Here is a 26,191-nt window from a genome sequence, read left to right as displayed (position 1 = left end):
TTTATTGAAATTAACCCATTCTTGGGAATCAAAATTTCCTGATGCTTTGTTTTATCCCAATCCAGCCCTCAACTGCTTAACTCCAATAAAGACAATATTTCCTCCCATTTGTTGAAATGATCATCACTCATCTCTCCATACTAGAGCCATTCTCAGTCCCACCTGTTTCAAATCACTATAGTCTTCTAACTTAACTAAGAAGTAATAAGGTCTAACACAGGGATTTACAACCAGTAGTACAGGTACCACCTGTGGTACATTGGCACCTGGCAGGTGGTACGCGACTATCCTAGAAAAGCGGTAGCAGGGGAGGGGAATGAGCTGAACTGGTGGCAGCACCGCACAAGCCTGAGCGAGAGATGGCTGGAGCTGCAGGGCTGTCAGGGCTCAGCGGAAGCGCCAGGATCAGCACCACTTTCCAGATGATTGGCACTTCTTTGGGGCTGTCCGGACTCAGTGGGAGCGCCAGGATCAGCGCCAGGCTCCAGCTGGAGCTCGGCGCTGATCCTGGCACATCTGCTGAGCCCAGAAGAAGCACCGATCAGCTGGAATGTTGCAGCATCTCCAGGGTCTTGTGATTTACATTCAGATGCTTGGCAACTGATTAATATTTATGACGGTCACAGTGTCCCAGGGTCATGTGAAGTGACCAAAACCTGCTGCAACCACCCAGCAGATGGGGGGAATAAAAACCAAACACCCCCCACCCCCCCACACTGCAAATCCTCAACAGAAATGTTCACAACAATGAAAACCTTGGACAGGAGGAAGAGTGCCGCCGGGCAGGCAGGCAGGTGTCTTGTTTGGCTGTGGCTTCGGAGGCACTTTTTTCAGTGCCGTTGTAACTTTGAACAGTCACTAAGCGAACTGTTGTAAGTCGAGGACTATCTGTACTTCATTACTTTTGTACTTTTTTGGGGGGGGTGTCATCAAGTTTTTTGACACCTTGCTAGGTGACTGATGGTACTCGGATGTTGCCATATGGGTGAAAAGGTTGAAAAGCCCTGGTCTAACAGATTTTAAACGCCTTGAGGTTGTCAAAATTAAGGAGGAAAATACTATTGAAATGCAGAAACCATAAAGATGACTTATAATCCATCTCACTTATGGGCTGGGAACAAACTAAAGCCAATACCAGAGGATTACTGGGAGGGAGGGGGGAGAGAGAGAGAGAGAGAGAGAGAGAGAGAGAGAGAGAGAGAGAGAGAGAGAGAGAGAGAGAGAGAGAGAGAGAGAGAGAGAGAGAGAGAGAGAGGAGAGAGTGAGAGTGAGTGTTGCCAGATCAGGATTGTGCTATGATTAGGTACAAGTGAAGAAGATCGGTACGTTTTTCCTCCATGGTGCCCTTTATGGGTTAAAGTACAATTCTCTTACTCTGCAGATAATTTGATTGGATACACCTGACCTTTGCTCAGGTGGAGCAGATAGCCGAACGCAAGCTGTGCGCTTGGCTCCCACGCAGGCCAAGTGGAGGAGCAAGGATATGGGGTTTTGAGAAGGGGGAAGAAAGCGTTGAGTAACGTCGGTGAACATTGGGACTATTCTTCCAGAACTGCCACCTGACCTTGCCTCCTGACAAGGCCCGCCCTCGGAGCTAGGCGTGGGGAGCGCGTCTGCCGCCAGAAGCTGCCGGCCGATGCGGTTTCTCCCATCCCGGGAAGCTTTCGGCGGCTCTGGGCACGGAACTCTTCCGACGATGGCCCACAGCGACGAGGGGCAGAGGGTTGGCTCGGGGACCCGCGGCGCGCCGCCCCGAGCTCTCGCCCTTCGCCCCTCCCTGTTGCTTTCCGCAGCTTCCCAAGAGGTCAGCGGCAGACCGGCTCGGAAGTAAGCCGAGGGGCTTACGCGCAAGTGCACGTGCGATCCAATTCGATGGCTCTATGACGCCAATTGGATCGCGGCCGCCTGGCGACTTCCTTTCCCGCTCGGACTCTCCGGCAACTCAGCCGAGCAGAAGGGAGGGTAGAGCGGGCGCGTCAGGAAAGGAAAGGCAAGAAGCCGAGGAAAGGCCAGCCGACACCGACTCGAGCTTGAGCCGAGATTCAGCCCCGCCGGGAAAGAACCGAGTCCCTCCTCCTTCCCCCTCAGAGCTCTGCAGTCGCCCACCCGGACGCGCGGGCTTTGAAGGAGAAAGCGACGTTCGCCAGGTGGGTCTCTGCCCCGAAGCAGCTGCCGCCGCCGCCCAAGCTGCCCCGTTCCCTCCACAAAGTTCCCTCAGCTGGGTTCCTCCGGATCTGCCACCTCGTGGCGCAGGGGGGGGCCAACGTAAAAAGAGCCTTGCAAAGCGTCTCCTTCGCGACGGGGCGCGCTGGGCTAATAACTGGCAGAGAAAAGTTACCGGTTGTAGTTTAACCCAGCGTTTTCCAACCTTAGGAACTTGAAGATGCGTGGACTTCAACTCCCAGAATTCCCCAGCCAGCTATGCTGGCTGGGGAATTCTGGGAGTTGAAGTCCACGCATCTTCAAGTTCCTAAGGTTGGAAAACGCTGGTTTAACCTCACCCCCGCCCTGTCCACCTCGCCGCCTCCAGGCCCCTTGGAAGGTCGGGCAGAATCGCCCGAGGACCGTGGGAAGCCAGGTTTGCCTTCTTTGCCGAGCCCGACGTCGCTTTCCTTATTTTGCTGCCAAGAGCTACTGCCTGGATCCTAGTTAATCCTCTCTCCCCACCTGGAACCAAAGCTCTGGATTCTGTTTTCCTTGCAGGCGCGAAGACGTTGGATCCAACTTGATCCTGCAGAAAGCGAACTGACCTGAACAGATCATGCAAAACAATCACTCTGAACTCCAGAATCAGGCCCTGCAGCCTTTACAGTGGCAGAGTGAACACAGAGAGGTCCGGGTGACGGTGCGGAGCTCAAGAATCCAGCCCACTGCCTTTGCTCCTCCACAAACATTGCTGAGGAAGACCTTGGTGGCCTTCGATATTGTGTGTTTACTTGTGGGTGAGTGAAGGATGGGGGCTCTGCAATTTCTACATAGTAGTTTATCAAGAGATGTTTTGCCACAGAGGAATGAGAAATGAGAAGGAATTAAATAATCAACTTCTCTGCAATAGAGGTGATGGACCAGCTTATTTTGTACTCCTACTGCTACCTCCTTACCCATATAACTGGGTATTCTTGCATATATCATGTTTCTTGTCTGAACCAAGGGGAACTGGGAACCTCCAGCTTCCCGCACTCTGATATCGTTCATTGAGTAAAACCATATCGGCTAGAATTCCCACCATCCTGTGCAGGTGTAGAAATGATGAAGATTGCAGCCCAACATATCCAGTGGGTAATGGAGTGTTGAAGGATTCTTGCAGTTGAATTAGTCTTTATCTGAAAATCTAGAAAACAAAAGTTGAATCATTTCTGTTTTCATCTCTGGTCATTTGTACATGCCTAATTTATGGGTCGTCTCCATGGTCATGTGGCCGGCATGACTAGATGCCAAAGGCGCACAGAGCGCTGTTACCTTCCCACCGTGGCGGTCCCTATTTTTCTACTTGCATTTTTACGTGCTTTCGAACTGCTAGCTCTTCGGCTTTGAAACGGAGATGAGCACCGGCCCCTAGAGTCGGAAACGACTAGCACGCATGTGCGGGGGAACCTTTACCTTTACCTTTTAATTTATGGGTCAGTCCATTTTATATTGGTTTTGGATAATTGAGGATCTGGTAATGCAGTACCAAACTTGTTATCATATGGAAGAATCAGAGTAACCAGTACTGGGTGCTCCAACTGGGCATGCCCAGCTGTTATGTCTTACATCGGTCCAACAAAGTTGGAATAGGCAGCTGAAACCGCTGCTCAGATATTCATTTAATCCTCCACAGAGGACTTTAATTTAGTCCCTAGCAGCTGCTGTGGAAATGTTGTCACCATGAATCATAGTGGTCCATGGCTGGGACGGAGCAAACAGCTCTTGGGCAAAGTTAAGTCTTCTGAAATAGCTTTCTGATAGGGTGTTAAGTTTATGACACTGAGTTATCAGGTTCACTTCCACTTTCTTGCTCTGCAAGTGCTCTGCTATAGAGGTTGCTGTTGGGAAAGCAGCAACAGTGAGTGGGCGCCATGTGGCAGTATCAGGAGAGATTGTAATGGATGCCACTTTGCCCACTCTCCCCTCCAATGAGATAAGTATCCGATATTTATTGCTTTCTCACTAACACAGAAAGAGCCTACAGAATGGCTCCTTGAAGGTTGAGAAGATCTGCCAGGAAAGCCAGTTGTATAGCCATTGGTAAGTATGGCACTTTTAGGAGTACTAAGGACCCGCCGGTACAGGTTCCTTCGCCTTTATTCAAGGGGAGGTAGCTGTTTGGAAGTCAGAACGTTTCTGGTTAATGATCTTCTTATTGGTTAATAATTGTAGGGAGACGAGAACAAATTCTTGAGAAGAATGAGCAATCACAGCAAGCAGAATTTTAATTCTTCGCTATACCCACTGATTTCCCCCCACCTTCTGCTGGACTCTTCTCATACTTAAGCCTAGCTGTCAGGGGTGGGGGGGTGAAATACCTAGGAAAGAAGTTTGAAACCCTTTCCCATAGGTCACTCCCTGCAACTATCCACAAATTCACACAGATATTAATAACAAATGAGGGTTGGGCCCCTTTTGGTAACATCTGATTCTGCCCTGTAGAAATATATATATTTAATCCCATTTATATCCCGCCCCTTCTTCGAAGACTCAGGGCAGCTTACAATCTAAAGCACAAATCAATGTGCTTAGCAGTAGCCTTCATTCTATGTATATGCCTGCTTATTAGGGCTTTCACACACACCCCCAAGCGGCATTATTACAAAGTCAGCTTAATTGGTCCTCATTTTACCTACCTCGGAAGGATGGAAGGCTGAGTCAACCTTGAGCCTGGTGGGACGCGAACCTGCACTAATTGCAGGCAGCTGGTGTTACTTAAGGAGGCATTAGCCCACTGCTCCACCAAGGCTCTTGTACCAGGTTTTGTGCTCACAAACAGCCTCAATTTTATGCTAGATGATCCAGAATAATAAGGGAACTTTCAGACAGAGCTGATGAGGGAAGGCTCAGTTTAAATCCAGTCCATCAGAAAATTTTGGCTTCTTCCCTTTTCAGCCACCGTCTGGCAGGGTTTCAGCCAGTGAGAAAGACAAGAGTGTGCTCAGTACACAGAGAAGTGTTTGGTGCTTGGAGACAGATGTAAGACCATCAGAAAGAGCATTCATCAGAATGGCACAAGGTCTAGCTGGGGAGGAATTATAGAAATAGAAACAGGGACTCCTAGGGTTGGAAGGGACCTTGGAGGTCTTCTAGTCCAATCCTCCGCCTAAGGCAGGAGACCTTATTTAAATTCTTATCTCCTCATTCCAGGGGGATATTCCATTTTTGCATTTCAATAAGCCACTTTTTTCTTTCTTTCCAAGCTATGTTGTACATTTTTGAAGGCTAAAGTGCTGTGTTTCAAAACACAAAAGCTGAGGCCAGCCACAGTGCTAATGGGGATGATAGCTCTGAGCAGTCATTTGTGTGTGTGCCCTGCTGTTACTATAGGTTTTTTTTTTGGGGGGGGGGAATTCCTAAAGGATTTAAAAGGTGACCTGGTTGGTCTCCAGAGAAGCCGTATTTCACTTTTATTTAATTTTTTTAGGTAAAAAGTTCTGATATGAAAACCTAGCCCACACTGGATGGTCTGTTGTGTTCCAAGTTGACATGGAGCCTGAGAAAGCAAAGGGGAAAGACAAGAAAGACAGACTGGAGCAAAGGGAAAGAATTATTTTCACTGTTTGCTGACATTGTAGAGATATCAGTTTTCACTCACTGGCTTGAAGGAATCCTGTCTTGGGGGACTTTAACCTCTTCAAGGGAGCCTGTTTTTAATAATAATCACAAGCAAGTATAGAACATTGTCCAGATAAGGACAACTCCAGTGTTCCCCAACCAGCACGCCTACCCATCCTAACCATACTTTAAGGGAGTGGGTGTTCCAAGCCATTAGGGAGACATCAGGTTGTGAGGTTGCTTTGAAGTATTCAAAGACCTTCAGATCTTTTATCTTGTAATTCTTAGAACAATCTTGTTATCCCCATCGTGCAGATAAGGCTAAGAGAAGAAATCACCTGAGGTCACCTAATGAGTTCCTGGCAGATATGAATTTTTAGTGGCTAGTTGTAGATTTGAGAGATCAAAGGTATCACTTCAGTTCACAACTGGGGCAGAACAAGCTATAAAGTATGTGACCGCATTTGAAATGTGACACTATCTTTACATGTGAAGCGGGGGGGGGGGGGGGGAATGGATGCTAGGAAAATACCCATTTTCTTCTCCCACAGAATTAGCTGTAAACAAGATCAGGGGTCTGAATGAGAGAACTGCATATTACGTAGCTTTATTTTTCAATGTAGTTTAATAATTAGGAATTCCCTCTGGGAATTCTGGAAGCATTCCAACAATATTGGATTGCAGCCTAATTAGATTCATTAGGAAAATACCCTTTTAATAGATACACAACAAATGTCAGACAAGCAGCTTAGAAGAGAATGCAGAAAGGAAATAAAGTAAGATTAACTGATTCTAGGTATATTTAATCACAGCTTGATGGGTGGGGAAATCTGATTTGTCCCTAGGCAGAGTAGCTATTGTCTTTGGAACAACTTTGAATTAGACTTTGCAGACGAATTTCCTAGAACCCTATACGTGTTCATAAGTCGTAGGAGATGGGATCTACACTTTCCATCTCAGACACCAAAATATCTTTCATCGCTGTAGAAAATAGGCTTAAGTAAGTGTCAATGCTTCCTTAAGAACCCCTTATCCCCAGTATAAAGCCTGCTTTTGCGACCAAAGGTATTCACCATGCTGGTTCTCCTTTGTGTAGGAATTAGGAGTGGAAACTTCATAAACATCACAGAGATAGACGATGATACACTGACTACCATATGTCAGATGGAAATAGGCACACTGGTTTTAGATTTCATTCAGAAATAGTTCTCCCGTGTGGTACAGTATACTGTCAAACTATTACCAGTAGCATGTGCAAACATTTATTTTAAAAAATTGGAAATTGTTCAGCAATGGCCGCTTTAGAAAAATCACAAGACAGCTGCTGCCCTCCAGGATCTGAAATATCAAGGAACACTTTGAATGAGTAAGATTCATTTTAAGTTATTGCTGCTGACCTCTGTGATGGATAGTTTTTCTGTCTGCGTGTCCATTATCAAATAATAAAACAAGAATTCTGCATAATAATAATAATGTGCACCATATGATATGTTGTTTGTAGAAGCTAGTCCTGAATCTTTTTCATACATTTCATTGGTTCTTGAATTTTAATACTTTGAAAAGGATATTAGAAATTTTCCATCCAGTTTCTTCATAATTTTATAAATGTCTATTATTCCCAGGCAATTGTATCTATAGTCAGAGGCAGATAAGTTAATGACTTTGGGACAGATCTGGGTGAAAGGCAAAACTAAGCTTTGTCTGGAAAGCAGATCGGTTTGGAAGTTTGGATGATCTTTCCTATAACTCTGGAACACTGGGAAATTGGGGATCTTTTCATCCATCATGTTGTATCAATAGTCATCTTATGACTCTAGACAATTTTAGGCCAGCATTAGGTAGATGCTAGAAGCCAGGTTGTTGGAAAATTTGACCAGACCCTAAGAAGGAGATTTGCACCAAGGTTGTCTGGATGGATTGATATGGATGGCTAGTAAGGAGCTGACTTGTTTAGGCCACTAGTTCATCTGCAGAGTTTGACAGAGATCTGGAAGGAGCTAGAGTTCAAGTTGCAGGCAATTTGGCAGACTGGCAGTGATACTGTAACAAGGTTTGTTCAGTGGTGGTGGGTGGGCTGCTAGGCAGGAAGAGGCATCCAGAAAGTATCTCAGATAAGAATTGGATTGTCCCTCATGTGCTGACCCAGAAGTACTTGCAGCTAGCAAAGCTCAGGTTGACTTGGGACAAGCGGAGTTCAAGTTGTAGGTAGGCAAAACCTGTTCCCAGAGAAGAAAGATCCTGGTTTTATCCTCAGCTGGAACTCCAGCCTGCTTCTGTTTCTGCAGCTGATCCCAATCCAGTTTTGTGGGCTTCCTCCAGCCTCCCCTCTACTGCTTTCCTACTTTCAGTTCTTCATGAACCTTCTCCTCCTTCCCTGAAGAGGGAAGACATCACAGGCTGAGTCTTGCTCTCCTGGGTGTTGCTGTGGGAGGTGGGCGGACAGGCTGCTGCCTGTTTTCAGAGACCAGGAGTAACACCCTGCCAAATACAATGTCAAAGGAGTGTCACTCAGAGCTCAGAGCAGGCCCCTTTTGTTGAGCAGTTGAACTGTAGGAGATAATTGCTTTGTAGTTGAAGGCTGGATACATGCATTTTGCTAAGCTGCAGATTGTTTCTATCATGGTTTGTTGAGGAATCTGTCTTGCAAAGAAGCACAACAATCATGGGTTGTTTGGCTTACTTTGTTTCCCCACTTTTTAGCTGCTCTTGTTTTGCATTTCTAGTGAGTCTATTAGAGGAGAGTGAAACACACAAACAAAAAACCACAAGCAAACCAGGTCCCCCATCTGCTTTGTTTTATGCAGAAAATGGAACATGTTGTGCCATTGTGATTGGATTGTGTGAATCCAATCAGTTCTTCAGATGGGGATCTTCAACCTGGTGGAACCGCTCGGCCAGTCTCACTGTTTGTTAGGGCTGCACCTGGGCAGTTGGCCAAGGGAGGCAATGGGAATACCTCGGCGCCAAAAGAAGTGGATATTAATAGCTCCCTCCAAGTGCCAAGGAAGATCTACCTACATGGCAGGGCTGGGGCACCATATAAGGGGAGCTGTGGGTGGGGGAGGGAGATGATTGCAAGAGATGACTATTGTGGGAAAATGGAAAGTTTATTTTGTGAGCTAGCAAGCAAGACCTTCAGAAAATTAAGAAAGGGGGTAGGAGGAAAATTTGGATAATGCAAAAGGAATATGTAGCTTCTTAGCAATACTCATCAAATAAAATCAAAAGATTGAAAAGACAGGTATTGGCATAACTGAAACGTGTGAGGCAGGCTTGTGTATGGCCTCAAAGGATCAGGGGTTGTTACTAGCCACGCCCCAGATAATCAACATGTCATCCCTAAAACCCCACTGCTAGCTAAAAGGTAAAGGTAAAGGTTCCCCCGCACGCACATGCGTGCTAGTCGTTCCGACTCTAGGGGGCGGTGCTCATCTCCGTTTCAAAGCCGAAGAGCCAGCGCTTGTCCGAGGACGTCTCCATGATCATGTGGCCGGCATGACTAGATGCCAAAGGCACACGGAACGCTGTTACCTTCCCACCGTAGTGGTCCCTATTTTTCTACTTGCATTTTTACATGCTTTTGAACTGCTAGGTGGGCAGAAGCTGGGACGAGTAACAGGCGCTCACTCTGCTACGCGGCACTCGGGATTTGACCCGCCAAACTGCCGACCTTCCGATCGACAAGTTCAGCGTCCTAACCCACTGAGCCACCGCTGGGGGGGAAGGGTAGATTCATTTGCATTTTAATGAAGAAATATGTTCAGGAGCTCTCAAGGGGGAGCAGGCCTCACCTTTCTTTTTCTAGTATCTAATTCTAGGTCTCTGGTTCTGGTCTTTTGAGTTTTTTGCTTAGGTGTGCTTTCTGATACGTTAACTTTGAAAACAGTTTTAAAAAACTATATAATTAAACAAAAGCAAAAGGTTATTTTGAAAATGGGGTGGGGAAGGAAGCTACCCTAGCGAGAGTAGCATGCAGATCCAAAATGGCACTCAGAAACCTCCTTAATGTTAAGCACACTTTCCCTGTCCTTCCCCCTTTCTCTTCAGCCAAGTCCCCCTGTCAAGAATGCCATAAGATCATTCTCAAGGTAGCTGTTGATGGAAGAGGAGCCTTGCGTGGTAAAGTCTATGCTCTATGACAGCATTTCTCAACCTTGGCAAATTGGAAGATATGTGGAATTCTGGGAATTGAAGTACACATATCTTCCAATTCACCAAGGTTGAGAAGCACTGGTCTGCTTTATGAGAAGGGTGTGTTCAAGAGCGTAAAAAAGCCTCTTCTCATATAAGTGTAGTAATACCCGGGACAGCCAATTAATTATAAAACAAAAACACTGGTTAGTTTCACATCTTATGAGGGTTATTTAGGCATAGCATGTTGAGCAAGCCTTATTCAACAAATCATGATTTTAAAAAGCACAAGGTGTGAACTAGGATAGAGACTCCCTCAATCACATTATAAAACCATCATCCTTTCAGCAGCAAATTTTGCTTCTGTCATCATTCATATTTCTTTCCCCATGATTTGGGTTAGCTTCCCACCTACCTAATTTTGCTTTTTCAAAGCATCCAACCACTCATTTGTTCCTTTTTTTAATGTGGTTTGGAATTGTGGGGAAGCTTTTGGTAACATTATGTCTCCACTCAGACACTACGCTTAACTAGATTGCTAAATAAGCCCATTTTCTTGGTTTGTACATACAATCCCTTGAATCATGATCAGGATTCAGTGCTAATAGAAAGCTAACCAAGGAGAAAACAAATTGCAGCATGTTAGGCTTATATCTGACCTAGCTAACCAGAACGTAATCAGTAGGCATCAATTAGAGCTACTTTTTCTCACAAATGTAAGCCATTCCTCAAACTCACTTTATTTTTCTTCAGCATTAAGCTTGAAAGCAAAAAGATTATTTTGGCTGAATGAGGCAGAGATGCATTCACCACCTTGCTTAGTTAGCTGCAAGTGAGGAAAAACATATGAGACCTAGAGAAGAAATACAACTACAGTGGGGTTGGTTTGATTTGGACTTACATGCCATGTAAATCCAGTCACTGTGGTTCAGCAAACCGCAACTTCATTTCGTTCCCTCAGTCTAATAATAATAGCCTACCTTGTATACATTTAATTACTTAATTGCATTTTATGATGGTGAACCACAGGCTTATTGCTCCCTTTTTTCCAATGAAGCTCAGCGAAGAATCCATAAGTTTTGCTTTTCTTAAACTACAGTCAGCCTTGTCACCTCATCCCAGATAAACTATTGTTAGTCTTAAGCCGTGGTTGTTGAAATAAACCATGGTAAAATGTATGCATTGAGGCTTGTCTCAGATTAGTATCAGATGACATCTTAAGTAGTAAATCAAAACTGTAACTGTTTTGCAGCTGCATTCAGGGAGAGAGGAGAACTTAAGTTGCAGAAGTGCTTGTCCTCAAACCTAATGCAGGTTTAGGTAGTAGATATGTCTCAACAGAAGGAATAGGTCAGAAATGAGTAAACCACCATATAGCATATAGAGAGAGACTTACTTTAAAGTTCCAAAGGAAAATCCTGCTTGAGCAGGGTGTTGGACTAGAAGACCTCCTTGTCCCACACTGCCAAGCTCTGTTCTGTGTTCTAAAATTCTTACATGTATTATTTATTAGCGAAATGTCGGTTACAGGTACTGCATACTTGGAGGAAGGTCCTGTGAGATACAAGAATGTTGTCGGATGTATTTCATATCTATGTAGACACTCTCTCGCTGTGTATCCCCCTCCCCAACACTATTCCACCCCAGTGCAGCATTTTGCATTTCTCAAAGCAAGCAATACATGCTGGCTGTTCATTTCTAGAGGATTAATTTAGCCTAGACAGGGACTATATCTGTCTGCTTACCGGGGATCAGCCAGGCCCCCGAGAATTTATTTATTTATTTTTATTTTTATTACATTTATATCCCGCCCTTCTCCGAAGACTCAGGGCGGCTTACAAGCTTAGCAGTAGCCTTCATTCTATGTATATGCCTGCTTGTTAGGGCTTTCACACAAACCCCAAGCGGCATTATTACAAAGTCAGCTTATTGCCCCCAACAATCTGGGTCCTCATTTTACCTACCTCGGGAGGATGGAAGGCTGAGTCAACCTTGAGCCTGGTGGGATGCGAACCTGCACTAATTGCAGGCAGCTGGTGTTACTTAAGGAGGCATCAGCCCACTGCCCCACCAAGGCTCTTTTTAGGCTAATTTTGTATTTATATGAATCAATGTCTTATTCTGATCATAAGAAAGTATACTTTAATAAAACATAAGAACTAGAATTGCCCTCAATACATGACAGCTAACATTTATACTTCCGGAAGGCACCAAACTAGGAAAATACCGGGTTTTTTTTCTTTTTCCCTTGGTGTGGGGTCCTTGGTGCTCTCTGAGCTTGGTGGTTTTCTTGCAGATGTTTCATTACTAAACCAGGTAACATCATCAGTTCTAGTAACTTAACAATAAATGGCCTGACCAAAGGACCTCCGGGACAATTCCCACCCACACTGAGAGCGCTAGAATTTAAATTGAGAGCAAACCCCACACCTTACTAGCACTGATGATTTTAACTAGATTGGTATTCTATATCTGCCTCATTGTTTATATTTTTCTATACATTGCATTGTGATGTTTATATGATATGATTAGGGATTATTACCATTACATTATTTAGCTGGCATATAGAGAAAGGAAAGGGAAAAATATATCAACGTTAATTATCATTTAGGATGTCAATATTATAAGTATAAAATTTGGTTTTTTCCATCCAAATGTAAATATAACACTAAAAAGAACTGCTGCAACTCATATCATGTGATCAGATAGATGATAATGGTTTCAGTCTTAAGCTAATTACTTAATATTAAGATCTCCACTGAATTGTTACTCTGTGTTGTGTGAGTATATTTATATGCTGATAAAAGATAAAGCAAATTTAAAGTTAAAATAATAAGAAAGAAAAAAAATAAAAGAATTGTCCTGTTTCTGTAGCGTCCATCCCATTCTTCATCTGTGAATTTGGCCTCGTTTCTCCAGTGCGTCGTGGCTTCTTCTGCAATGACAGTAGCATCAGCTACCCACTGCAGCATCCTGAGACCATCACCGACACAGTGCTCATTTCAGCAGGCACCCTGATCTCCTTCCTAGCAGTAAGTCAGGAGGGAGGGAAGGGGGAAGAATGCTAGGTCATTTTCTACAACTCCTGACTGTGGAATTCCCATAGCCAAATGCTCAAAGAATTAACTGTGTAATTAGATACATTTCCTTCACCAGGTTCCCCTGTTAAGCATAATGGCCTCTGTATCCCTCTTGAAAACCTCCAGGTTTTCAGGAAGAGATTGGATAGCCATATGTCTGGAATGGTATAGGGTATAGGTTGGACTAAAAGACCTCCAAGGCCCCTTCTGACACTATTATTCTATGTTCTCTTATATCAGTGCTCTGTAGTTTTTTCATTAAAGATGGATCCCTCTTTTCTCTTTCTCAGTGCATATCCCATATCCCATTACCTAAGAAACATTTATTCTCCTGTGTCTACTTCCAAATTTTAGAATTGCTTGTAGAACAACTTCTCTGTTCTTTCTTGCAGATTACTATAGGCGAAATCTTCCATGTGCATTATCTGCCTCACAGATCACGCTCTACAATCTCCAATCCTTATGTGACTGCCCTCTATAAAGAAATCGGGGCCTTCCTTTTTGGCTGCTGTGTGGGTCAGTCGCTCACTAACATGGCAAAGGTTGCTGTAGGTCGCCTCCGTCCACATTTTCTGGCTGTCTGTCAACCTAATTTCACTCACATTGTCTGCTCTGCTGGATACCTGGAGGACTATATTTGCACTGGTAGCCGCTCTAAGGAAAAGGAGGCCAGGTATGTATTGTGACAATCTCTCCATGCCCAGCTTCCCCCCCCCAATGGCGTATGGACAACGATTCACAGAAAAAGTGATGGATTGTGTGTATTTTTTATTCCTGTTATTTCACAGGCATCATAGCCAAGCTGCATGCTTGTGAAAAAGATTCATGGACTGAATCTCCCTTTTCCCTTTTCCTTCTGATGCTGCATGCAGCAACCTTCCTTGATCTGATGGCCTCCAGCTAAGTTAGTTTCCAACCCAGGCAGTGTGTCACACTAGCCAGAAAAGATAAGAATTGTGTAAGTCTAGCTCAAAGGTGTGTAAAGTGAGAGCAACCTGCAGGTCCCATGTAGCTTTTAGTAGGCCCTGGAGCCACCAAAAAGTTCCCAAACAGAAACAACAAAAAAATCTATTAATGTGTGCAACTGCAGCCTCGAAAGCTTTAAAAAAGCATGACTCAGCCACAAAATTGTGCCGATGCTTGATCTGGACTGTGATGGAGAACAAACAGGCTCCAGCCTCCAAAGTGATATCAAGAAGTTGTCTGTCTACAGGCATCAGTGCCGGGTATCAACCTGAAATCAACGTACTTGCTGCTGCTGCTGCTGCTACTCAGGCTGCTCGTTCATCTCTCAAGTTGGAATAGGTATGGAGGGCCCCACTAGCTTTTATCATGAAATGTCCTTTGGAGGACAGACCATAAGAGAGCGAGAAGAACCTGAAATCTCAAAAATGAGAAAGTGAAGGGTACATCTCTAAATCCAAGAAAGAAAATGATTTTGATGTAATAAAGAGAGACAGCCACTTTCTTGCCCCAAATGGCAAGTTTTGTTCACTCACGACTACTGAATTAGATGGACAGTTTCAAGAAGTGGCAAAATGTTTGTCCATGCCCGTGGAGAAGGATGTGAGTAGTATATCCCTTGCAAGAGACAAAAATCCAATAGAACAGGAAGGAAAAACCTTGGATTTCCCATTCTGCCATACTCAGTCCTGCAAGTTCCAGCCAACAAGGTAGAAGGCAATTCTTATGCCATCCAAGGCTTAGATTATCTTTGGAGAGTAGGAAATCTCTTTTCTTTGTTTTACCATTATATGTTTCTCCTGATGTGATGTTCAGCCTTCTCCTCTGCCATTTCCATTAATCTCTTCTGGTTCTTCCTGCTGAAACACTCTGCAACAGATGTGTTTCGTGTAAGTTCTGAGGATGTCTGGACTGAGGAGGTATAAGTTGGAACAATGATGGGCAATTAATCCAGTCAGAACTAGAGGTCTGTGCCGTTCAGTCTGTCATTATCCCAGCCTCAAAGGAAGAATGGGATCAGATTTCATTTTAGAAGCAAAAGAAACATGTGCAGAATCTATCTTCTACCTGCAGTTTACCTCTTTCCAACTTCTCTGTTCTATCCCTATCTGGCTTTCTCTGATTTGAATAAATTTGCTGTGGGCTTAATCATGATGGAAGTGGAGGAGACAGAACACTTTTAAAAAACAGGGAGGACTGATAAATAAAATGGATCAAGTGAGGCTTCTGTTAGAGAACAATGCATTTATCATATTGCAGTTTTATTGTTAACTTGATCCAAAAGCTACAGTCAAAACTGACTTCAGCCTTCACTGCTTATCAAGCCTTGCAAAGCTGGCAAATTCAAGAATCTCTTGGATTTCTGGAAAAACCTTTATTGCTAGAGGGGTAATGTACCAAAAGTCTCAGAAGCCTGTCAAAGCACTTCTCCAGATCAACTTAAACCTAGCCTAATTAAGATGGAGTTACTGAGTCTCTTTCTCATATTTCCCCCTTTCTCTGTTTCCAGGAACTGTTAAATAAAGCTATCTTATCTGGGCTACAGAAATCTGGATGCCCACTAAATGGCAGCCAAGAGAACTTTCTGAAGCCTTCGTTGTGTAATCAAATTAATCTTGTCTCTGTGTACTCAAATTAATCTGTGTCCAAATTTTCAACCGAATGAAAATTATGAGCATGTAGGTCTCCCTAAAACACGGGTGTCACATAATGTATTGTGATGTATTGTGACGTTTTTGGCCTTTGCGGAGCCGGGGTGGGTATGGCCTGTGCATGATGCATGCGGCCTGTGGACCACCAATTTGACACCCCTGTCCTAAAATAATGCATTTTAATTGCATTGAGTTCTGGGGTACTTATGATTAATATTGGTGGGATTGGAGCTTTTCAGGATAGCCATCATATCATGAAAAGGGCATCAGAAGAAGGTGGTTTACTGTAGTCAGATTAAGGTTGTGCAATGATCAAATTGCACAGATTTTGTGGTTGGAGTCAGTATACCAAACTAAGCAGTACATATCATGTCCTCTCCAGAGAAATATCTTATTTTCTCTTCCAGAAAATCCTTTTACTCTGGGCATGCCTCCTTTGCCATGTATACCATGATGTACTTAGTGGTAAGTTCCTCTCTTCAGGTTTACAGAAGTGAAGTTTGGGAAGAGGCTAGATCATCACACTACATGAACCACAGGGAAAAGGAGACAGACTCATGCAGGCAGCAGCCCACTGTGGTAGCTGCTTAAACATAACCCAGTGGAGGAACAGCCTTGTGACACTGGTACAAGGTGCTCTCTTAAAAATTATTCATTAAAGCAAACACCCTCAAGCTTTATACTGGTGTGGGAAATACAATTGGAAGATGTATCGTCTGAAGAGTTTGCTTTAAGGAGTAAGCTCCTCAGAGTTCGTTTTGTTTTTGCCTTTGTGAATGGCAGCCTTCATAGCAACACAATCCTTCTAGATAGCAGAAAATTTTACAGACTAGTAGGAAAAAATGTTTGGTACTGAGTTAGCAGGCATCCTGAAATGTATTTTGTCTGCTCTCTTCTTGCTTCAGATTCTGATTTTAGCTTCTGAATTTTCACTGGCTAAATACATTGAAAGCATATTTTCATTCGTCTTCCAGAGAAGGGAGATAGGTATTCTCTGCTTTTTTATATACATTTTATTCAAAAAATTAATACAGAATAAAAATTAACAAGAACTAATATTTAAAATGAAGGAGAAATGAAAGAAGAAAGGAGCAGAAGCAAAGGTGCAGTAATCAAAGGAAAAGAAAAAAGAATTATAAAGAAGTGACCTGATTTTCTTTTACAACAGTTATAAGAATAAATACAAAATAACCTCTTACTTTGTGTTTATCGCATTGTTTACAATTTCTATATTATTTTTATTCTAGTACTCAATACCATATAACATCATTTTTTTCTATTTCCCACAAATAAAAGGTTTTGAATCATCATTATATTTAGACATTTAAATTTAAAGCAGTCAGTTTGGCCATCTCTATAAATTCCATCATCTTCACCATCCATTCCTTCACTGTTGGTAAAATCGCATCTTTCCTCCTTTATTACATATAATAATCTTGCTTCAGTCATCATATAAAAAAACAAGGTTCCATATTTTTTTCCCAGCTGCTTATCATTCTATCCCAAAATACAAACTCTGGCTTTAATTGCATACGAGTCTTTAAAATCTTCTGTATTATTATATGTAATTGAGTCCAAAATTTCCTGACTTTTTTTATCCATTCACCAAGCATGATAAAATGTTCTTCTTATTGATTACATTTCCAGCATAAGTTTGAAGAGCTTGGAGATGTGTTTTCTAGATCAGGGATCCCCAACCCCCAGTCTACGGACCGGTACCAGTCCACAGCCCATTGGGAACCAAGCCGCACAAGCTGCGAGTGAGCATGCAAAGCTCCTTTTGTGTAAGCAGCAGTTGTGCGTGCAAAACCATCTCCTCTCCCTCTGCCGCCACTGCTGCTGGTTTGCAGAGCCGGAAAGATTGGGGACCCCTGTTCTAGATTACCACCACTGAGCTCTGGTCTTGAGGCAGATCTATCCACAAACTTCCACCGATTTAATATTAATATTTAATATTCATTTGGATGGAAAGCTAGTTATGCAGAACTTAATACCCCTCCCAAATTGCCACTTCCATTATGGAGGAAAACAGCATGACTGTCTGATTTATAGTATGAATTTTCAACATAAATGGTTAAACATAATATGAAATAAAATAGCAGTACTATACAACCCAGCCAATTTTAGCGAATTCAGTTTGAAGTTGAGTAGTGAGTTGTTTGTGGAAATAGCAGAGGAAATGGACCAGGCCACAAGCCTGAGACCTTTTTCTAAAACTGAGGAAGGGGCTATCTCCTCCCAAAGAAACGGACTCAGAAACTCTAAGCCCTTCATCCAGAGTGGGTGGCAAAGAGGTGCTCGGAATACCCCGTCTCTGCTGTTGGAAAAGGTTCTTCCCAATAGGTCCAGCGCACTGTTTTCTGAAATCTGCCACTGTCACTGTTGTCATCCTATGCAGGGGGTCTACAGTAGCACACTTATGTAGGAAAGAGGGCAGGTGAGGAGAAGGGTCTACTACTCTCCCACTGTTACCCTCACATTTGTGTTGCTCTCCATGTGTAGAAGGCAGTTATGAACAACTAATTTTCAAGGCAATATGAAATCTGGAAAATTTTCAGTTCTGCATAAATTGTCTTAACTTTGTTTTTAAAAATGTTGCCATTAATTGTTTTTACAGCTGGAAAATATAGACGGTGAAAAGGGTTAAAGTTGTTGCTCTCATCCTTGCTTTCCTTTTTCATAATAGAATCTGAAAGATTTCTAATTACCAGTATAAGGCATCAATTGGTTAATCTATTATGCTAAGCAAAAAAGCTCCATTTATTTGCATTTCGATGCTGAATCTAGCCAGCCCCTTCCTTTAATTTTCCAATTTCTCTGGAGTGTTGCTCTGAGATTCCTGGATCATTGTCATTGCTTCTGCCAGAGTGCAGATTTAAACAGATTGCGGTGGGGGGGGAATTATGTGGGGCTTCTGTTTCCTAAATATTCGGTTTTCATTGCTTGCTCCCCAGTTCTACCTGCAGGCCCGATTCACCTGGCAAGGCGCTCGATTGCTACGCCCACTGGTCCAATTTGTGTTATTGATGCTAGCCATATACACGGGGCTGACTCGCATCTCAGACTATCAGCACCATCCATCTGACGTGATTGTGGGACTGTTGCAAGGAGCACTTGTAGCCTGTTGGGTGGTAAGTTACAACCTGTGTTTGTCAGTCAGTCTGGGCCTCTTTTGCCCCTCTGGCTGCCTTTCAGAGAATGAGAAGGAGATCAATACCTGACTTTTATACTTGGGGAAATCCTGGAAAAGATAATCAAGCAACAGATTTGCAAGCATCTAGAAAAGAGCAAATCTATTACTAGAAGCCCTTAGGAGTATGTTAAATACAGATTATACCAGGCAAAACGTATTGCCTTCTTTGACAAAGTGACTGAATTAATGGATCAGGGAAATAATGTGAAAACAGTTTACTTAGACTTCAATAAGACATTTGGAAAAATAGACCACAATCTACTCCTTAGTAAGGAAGAAAAATGTGGGATAGACACCATCGCCACCAGATGGACTTGCAAATGGTTTACTAATCACACTCAACATGTAGTCTTCAATAGTATTACATCTAAATGGAAGGAAGCATGCAATGGGGTACCTCAAACTTCTGTCGTAGGTCCAGTTCTCTTCAACATCTTCATAAATGATTTAGATGAGATGAAAGAAGGGGATTTCATATAATTTGCAGACAACTTTGGAAGATAAATTCCAGACACAGAAAGACAGACTTGACAGACTTGAATTTTGGGCCCTATCCAACAAAGTGCAATTCAATGGTGAGAAAAGTAAGGCCTTACATTTAAGAACGAAAAACTAAATGCACGTGTATAGAATAGGTGGTACCTGATTCAACAGTAGTGACTGTGAGTGGGACCTAGGTGTCCTAGTGGGTAACCACTTAAGTATGAGCCAGCAGTAAGCTGCAGCTACCAAAAAAGCCAATGCAGTCATAGACTGTATCAACAGAGGGATAGTTTCAAGATCACGCAAAGGACTGCTTTATACTGCAATAGTAAGACCACCCTTGGAATACTGTGTTGTCACCATGATATAAAAAATAAATTGAGACTGTAGAAAGAGTGCAGAGAAGAAGAACAAAGATGATAAGGGGTCTAGAGGCTAAACTGTATGATGAACAGTTGCAGGAACTAAGTATGTCTAGTGGTCTAATAAAATAAGGATTAGAAGTAATAGGTGGAAGAGAGATCCATCCTAAAACTAAAGAGAAATTTCCCGACAGTGAAAAGAATCACTCAGTGGAACAATGGCTTGCTTCCAGAGGTTGTAAGTGTTCCTCCATTGGAGGTTTTCAAGATGTTGGACAACCATTTGTAATGGTATAGAGCAGGGATCCCCAACCTGTGGGCCACGGCCCATAACTGGGCCGTGGCTTCTTAGCCACCAGTGCGCGTACTACCCCCACTCGTGCTAGCACTGCTCCCAGCGTCACGCGGGTGCTTCATGTGGGCATTAGCCCTACCCCGAACGTTGTGCGGGTGCTAGACCTGCCTCCAGCATTGCACAGGTGCTAGCCCCCACCTCCAGTGTCACATGGGCACTAGGCCCACCCCGAGCATTGCGTGGGCAATAGGCCCGCTCCCAGCATCATGCACACACACCACCCCTGTTTGCATCACTCATGCACAGGGGGCCCCATGCCTGCACCTTCCTTTCCCTCTGGGCCACCAATCTAGAAAGGTTGGCAACCTCTGGTATAGAGTCTCCTGCTGAAGTAGAGGGTTGGACTAGAAGACCTCCAGGGCCCCTTCCAACCCTGTTCTATGTTCTTTCTGTCATTCATGAGGAGAAAGATCTAAAATGAATTAAAGTGTGTTATCTTGAAAGTCCTGTTTATTAGTACTTTTTCCTCTTATACTTCTCAGAATTCACCATCCAGCATGAGTCTTTGGGGAGTTGAATTTCATTTGTGTGGTGCAGAAAAATCCAACTCTGAAAGGCTGGTTTACCTATTCCTCCCTTAACATGAACTCTGGCCTTGTTTGCCCAACACATTTAATGGAGGTGGGGGCTACAGGGAAGCATGTCATGCAAAGTCTAATTAGCATTGGATTTAAGAGGTTTACTTTTTAAGCATCTTTAGGTCCTATGACACCCAAACTGAGGGTTAGCCCTCTGATCTGGCTGCTGAAACAAAGTTGTAGAGTAGTCCCCCACCCCAAAAAGGACTTCTATAGGAATGGTGTATTCACATTCCCACAGGCAGGGATTGACAGTCTTCCGGCCACTTTTGCAGCAACTGTGAGGATGGTGAAAATTGGTCATTCCTATTTGACTAAACATTGTTGACTGTGCCACTGGAAAAGAAGAGGTGACCAAGTTAGCCGTATTGGGCAGTAGGGAGCCTGTGTGGCGATGATGCTTAAGAACAACTTCCCTTAACTTCAACTGAGGTATTGCCAAAATAAAGCAAGAGATAAGGGCTTCCCTTTGGAAGCTAAAAAAAGAGCAGGGTGGGTCAGGAGAAGAAACCAGCAATGATGGGTTGGGTACAATGGAAGATGTAGCCCAGCGGATGTGAAAGTGGACAGATGTTCTTATATGTTCTTATATGCAGAGACTGACCTTATTTATTTTAATTCTATACTAAATCCTATAATGTTCTATGTAATCAAAAATAAAGTGAATCTGTGCAGATTGTGCAAGTTAAGTAAGTGTTATACTTTCCTTTTTATTTTGCATGATCTTTTTTTAAGAGAATCCAAGTGATATAGGATATTGGACTAAGATCAGAAACCCAGGATTAACTCTCTATTTGTCTATGAAGATATTGGGGCCAATGGGTTTTTTCCATCCTGATTCATTTTACAGTGTTTTTGGAGGGATGCAATTGGTGGAGGAAAGGCAGATAAGAAAAACTTACCTGTAGTCAGGGGTGTACTGTACATCCACTGTAAAATAAAGGAGAACAGCATGATGGTGATAATAAAAAACAATATTGTAAATGGTGATCCAATATATTAATGCCCTTATATAAATAAATGGTGTAACCACATCTAGAATATCTAGAAAGTTCAGAGGAGGGCAACTAAAATGATCAAGGGAGTGGAGCAGTTTCCCTATGAGCTAAGGTTGCAGTATTTGTGGTTTTTTAATCTAAAAAGGAAGAGACTAGGAGGTTTAAAAGATTATGCATGGTTTGGAAAAAGAAGACATTTCCCCATACTGGAACCCGAGGTTATCTAATTAAACTGAATGCTGCAAGATTTGGGGCAGACAAAGGCAGGGGGATTACATTACATGTATTTAAACTTTGGTATTCACTAGCACAAGATGTGGTGCTGACTACCAGTTTGGCTAGCTTCAAAAAAGGGTTGGATCAGTAAATGGGGATCAATGGCTATTAGGCTCCAAAGCTGTGGGGTTGCCTCTGAAGGCATTCTGCTGGAAGAGTCCTGGGCATCTTGGCTGCTGTGGGTAAAGGCTGCTCGCCAATCCAACAGGGCATTGCTTCTGCTCTTACCTGCACAAGTGTATTTGATCAAGCAAGCTTGAAATTGTTTCAAGTAAGGCTATTGTGTTTGGACTAAAAATATCTGGATGGCCACAATATCTGGATGCAGCTAAGATTTTCAGAGAATTCTAAGATTGTCTTCCCATCTTAATAGTTGCTGGATGTTTACAGCCCAGATATGATAACTCCTAATTTGCAGTTGAACTGATTCTTCAACCAATTGCTGTTTATGTGTTAGTTCTGCTCTCATAGGAAAGCCCACAGACATGCTTCTGGTTTGCAGGGTTGTGCAAGAGTTAGTCCTTATTTTGGACCAGCTAATAAATACTTTTACATACTAAATACATAATTACATGCTGATTGCGCAACTATGTATTACAGCTCATCCGGTGTTGTATCCTGTTTCAAAGGTCAGACATGGATCTGATGTTCCTAGACACACACAAGCTCGGCTCAAAGGCCACTGACCTATGTTCCCATTTGCCCACCAGCAGATTTTTTGTGTCCAGGTTTCATTTGGCTATTATAGAAAATTGCTATTGATTGGTCTGCTAATCGTCTTCTCTCACTTTTCGAGCTGTCAATGCTAGTAGACATTGTGGCAGTGAATCTTTAGCTAAGGAAAAATACGCGGTGGCTCAGTGGGTTAGGATGCTGAGCTTGTCGATCAGAAAGTCGGCAGTTTGGCAGGTCGAATCCCGAGTGCCGCATAACAGAGTGAGCGCCTGTTACTCATCCCAGCTTCTGCCAACCTAGCAGTTCGAAACCACATAAAAATGCAAGTAGAAAAATAGGGACCACTGTGGTGGGAAGGTAACAGCATTCCGTGCGCCTTTGGCATCTAGTCATGCCGGCCACATGACCACGGAGACGTCCTCAGACAAGCGCTGGCTCTTCGGCTTTGAAACGGAGATGAGCACCGGCCCCTAGAGTTGGAAATGACTAGCATGCATGTGCGAGGGAAACTTTACCTTTATAAGGAAAAATAAGGTTCTTCTGCCTGTCCTATTTGTAGTACCCATAACATTATTTGAATATAATCTGCATGAAGTCTGCTCTAAACATAAGAGGGGACTGAATATTTAACCTATATCAGACATGTATCACTTCATAAAATGCTCTCTCCCTCTTTATCTGTTTTCCCTCCAGCTCACATATCCCCCCCAATGCCTTCACTGTTCTTTCTATGATAGGTTCTTTAATTCTTTCACTCGCCCCTTTTCATTAATCTTTTCCTGCTCTTTAAAATCCATAAGGATTCTGTTGCTATGTTGTGGAGAAAATTGACGATGGCTAGCTGAGTTAGAAGGAACTGGTTTGGGAAGTGAGCAAAGTCACAGGGCTTAGCACAACTGCCAGGAAACACACACCCTTGTAAGTATTGTCTGTAGACAGCCTGGAGGAACTCATTCCATTTCCTACCCTGGTTGCGTGATTCCAGCCCCTCCCATCTGCCTCCAGCACAGCAAAGGGATCACAAGGCTGAGATTACTGAAATTCAGAAAATTGTGAATGTTTTTAGGAAGACACAAACTGAAAGCAAATTTATGGAAATTTGAAATTCATAACATTTTGATCAGTGTCTTCTATTTCTGATATTAATAGCCTAGCCAGTAAATCAGAAACTGGGAATACTTAGTAGCCGTACCAGAATGTTGGAAGGGACCATTTTGGCCAAAGATTTAAACTGTAGACTCAGTGCAATAATAGTGGACTTGGATGTTGTCTCTTAACTGTGCTGACCTTTTTAGTAGTTACTGTTCTAAAGTGGTTGGCTCTCTTATGCCATTTTTCTCATCTTTTCCTTTGCAGGCTTTCTATATTTCCAGCATGTTTCACTACAAGCAGCAGCCTCATCCTGTACCGTCAAGCATCTTGGACAGTCCCAGCTCAGACCACCAGACAGATTGCTAGGAAAGACTCAAAGATAGACAGAGACTACTTCTGTTTTGTTAGCTGCAGGACCTCAAACAACTGAGCCATTGGCTGGGCATTCACAGCTGTACAAACTGCATTGGCACAGTGGCACAGTCACAACCAGCTTGGGGCTCCTTGGAAGCACTGGTCCCTGTTGGATCAATGGCCACCACTACATCAATTGATAGAAGCACCAGGAGGAACAGCAAGTGGTGCGCTGAAGATCTCCCCTTCCTCTGAGTGTTAGGCAGGGCAGCCTGGTTTTCATTGAGATGGGAAAACATTAGACCACTCCACACATCTTCTTGAGCCTCTCTCCTATTGGAAAACACCAATGTCCATTCCTGTTGGGCTTTCCTTTAGAACACAAAATCCACTTTTTAAAAACCAGAATTATTTAGGAAGATGCGCCCTTCCTCTTCACTGATATTGAGGTGATCTCATCCCTGAAGTAGTAGTACACACTCAGATGACGGTGCTTGGAGAAGGATAACAACTGTGGAATATTTAGCACCTGTGGTTTTATTTCTACTGCTTTGAAAGGTAATTGAAAGTATAGGTGGGAAGAAAGTACCTAACCTAACCACTCTAGGCATCTTCCAATTAGGTTGAGATAGCATCTGCCAGCTGTGCAGCCAAATCTAAAAAACTGAAGGTGTTACAGGCCTAACCTATCTCATGGGTGCTAGATTGCAGTAAACTGGTATAGAAAAAGTCACAAAAGACCTGATGAGACCTTTCTGTCTTCTAAACCTGATCTCTTCCACCCCTTATAATGTTAAAGATGTTTTTGTAATAAATGGTACTGACAATCACATAATTTAATGGTTGCACCTGGGTAAAAGTTAGTTTGTAAACCTGAAATAACCTTTTCTGGATTTCAGAGTATTCCTTTCAGCCAAGTGTGTGGAGTGCTAAAAATGAGCCAATCTCTTTTTCTTTACTATTAATATATGTAGGATTTTGGTATCTGACACAGGATACATTCCTAACATATTTAGCTTTCATTGAAGACAACTTTGTGGTTCTAAGGATATGTAATCTCTTTCCAGCTGTGATTCTCTCTAATCACACTTCACTGGAAACAGCTGCAGTGCTGGCCAAAGAACTTGGGTCTCAGAAGAGATTGTATGAATAGAATCTTATCAGAATCTCAACAGAGCCTTGGTGGAGCAGTGGGCTAATGCCTCCTTAAGTAACACCAGCTGCCTGCAATTAGTGCAGGTTCGCATCCCACCAGGCTCAAGGTTGATTCAGCCTTCCATCCTTCCGAGGTAGGTAAAATGAGGACCCAGATTGTTGGGGGCAATTAAGCTGACTTTGTAATAATGCCGCTTGGGGGTTGTGTGAAAGCCCTAATAAGCAGGCATATACATAGAATGGAGGCTACTGCTAAGTTTGTAAGCCGCCCTGAGTCTTCGGAGAAGGGCGGGATATAAATGGAATTAAAATAAATAAAAATAAATAATTATTAGCCTTTTCAGTGAAGCAAGCAGGAAAGCATAGAAGAGAGAAGCATTTACAGATTCAGGGAAAATTTAAGGTCCAAATTTAGAAAAGTAGAAGACAAAGGATGGATATTCACAACATTATCGAGCAATGATTATGTTCACTAATTGTTAGTAGACAAGGGTGGATGGCAGAGAAACCAAAAAAACAAACAACTGATAGAATTGAAAGACTTATCTGGTTTAATGACGCTTCAACATTTTGTTGGTGTTGGCTATTTTGCTTAAGAGTAAGCCAAAACGGGGACAATGTTTATATCCATTAAATTCTTATTCTGGGTGCCTGTAGTTTGCTTTTGAACTCCACTTAAAACTGGGAGATCGTTACAACATACTGAAGTATGTTTACAAATACCTCTTTAGTTGCACTGCTAAACCTACTTGAAAGTAAAGATTTACTTTTAGATGCAATGAATGCAGTCCAGGTATGACTGGTTCACTTCTGCTCATATGCATCATGAAAGGGAAATTGCATCACCAAACACTCAAAAGAATCCACAGATTTCTTTAACAGTTGACCTGTTTAGCTTTTGTGAATCCCTTTCTGGGAATCTCTGAAGCCACCAATTTTTGAACTCGGAGGCCTGAAGAGGGGAAGTGCACAAGAACTATGTTTTTTTTCCCATTAAAACAAATACCCAAAATGACCTTGAAAAATCTTGCATCCCTAATATTTATCCTACCAAACCCCACCACTGTTGCTGCTTGTCTGCTTCTGTTTTTCAGAAAAT

At 43.0% G+C, this 26,191-nt stretch overlaps 1 protein-coding gene across 1 annotated transcript; it reads left to right on the top strand.

The window, feature by feature from the left end:
- The first annotated feature begins 1,759 nt into the window (after positions 1 to 1,759).
- Positions 1,760 to 24,848, top strand: LOC310634432 (phospholipid phosphatase 3-like). The gene is made up of 7 exons (XM_083352815.1): positions 1,760 to 2,147; positions 2,704 to 2,942; positions 12,751 to 12,908; positions 13,349 to 13,629; positions 15,979 to 16,036; positions 18,526 to 18,702; positions 23,848 to 24,848. The coding sequence occupies exons 2-7, from the start codon at positions 2,762 to 2,764 to the stop codon at positions 23,947 to 23,949; spliced, it is 957 nt and encodes a 318-aa protein (XP_083208941.1). The 5' UTR covers positions 1,760 to 2,147; positions 2,704 to 2,761; the 3' UTR covers positions 23,950 to 24,848.
- Positions 24,849 to 26,191: the final 1,343 nt, after the last annotated feature.

Source organism: Vipera ursinii (assembly GCF_947247035.1).
Source record: "Vipera ursinii genome assembly, chromosome: 2".
NCBI classification, from domain to species: domain Eukaryota; kingdom Metazoa; phylum Chordata; class Lepidosauria; order Squamata; family Viperidae; genus Vipera; species Vipera ursinii.
Note: the sequence above shows the minus strand (reverse complement) of the source record. Positions and strands in the feature narration are given on the sequence as shown.

What these genes read in the sequence shown, in the direction of transcription:
- LOC310634432 (XM_083352815.1), top strand. Translation starts at nt 2,762, where the DNA reads ATGCAAAACAATCACTCTGAACTCCAGAATCAGGCCCTGCAGCCTTTA. An exon ending in CCCTGATCTCCTTCCTAGCA is followed by an intron (nt 12,909 to 13,348) that starts GTAAGTCAGGAG and finishes TCTTTCTTGCAG; the next exon opens with ATTACTATAGGCGAAATCTT. An exon ending in CACTTGTAGCCTGTTGGGTG is followed by an intron (nt 18,703 to 23,847) that starts GTAAGTTACAAC and finishes TTTCCTTTGCAG; the next exon opens with GCTTTCTATATTTCCAGCAT.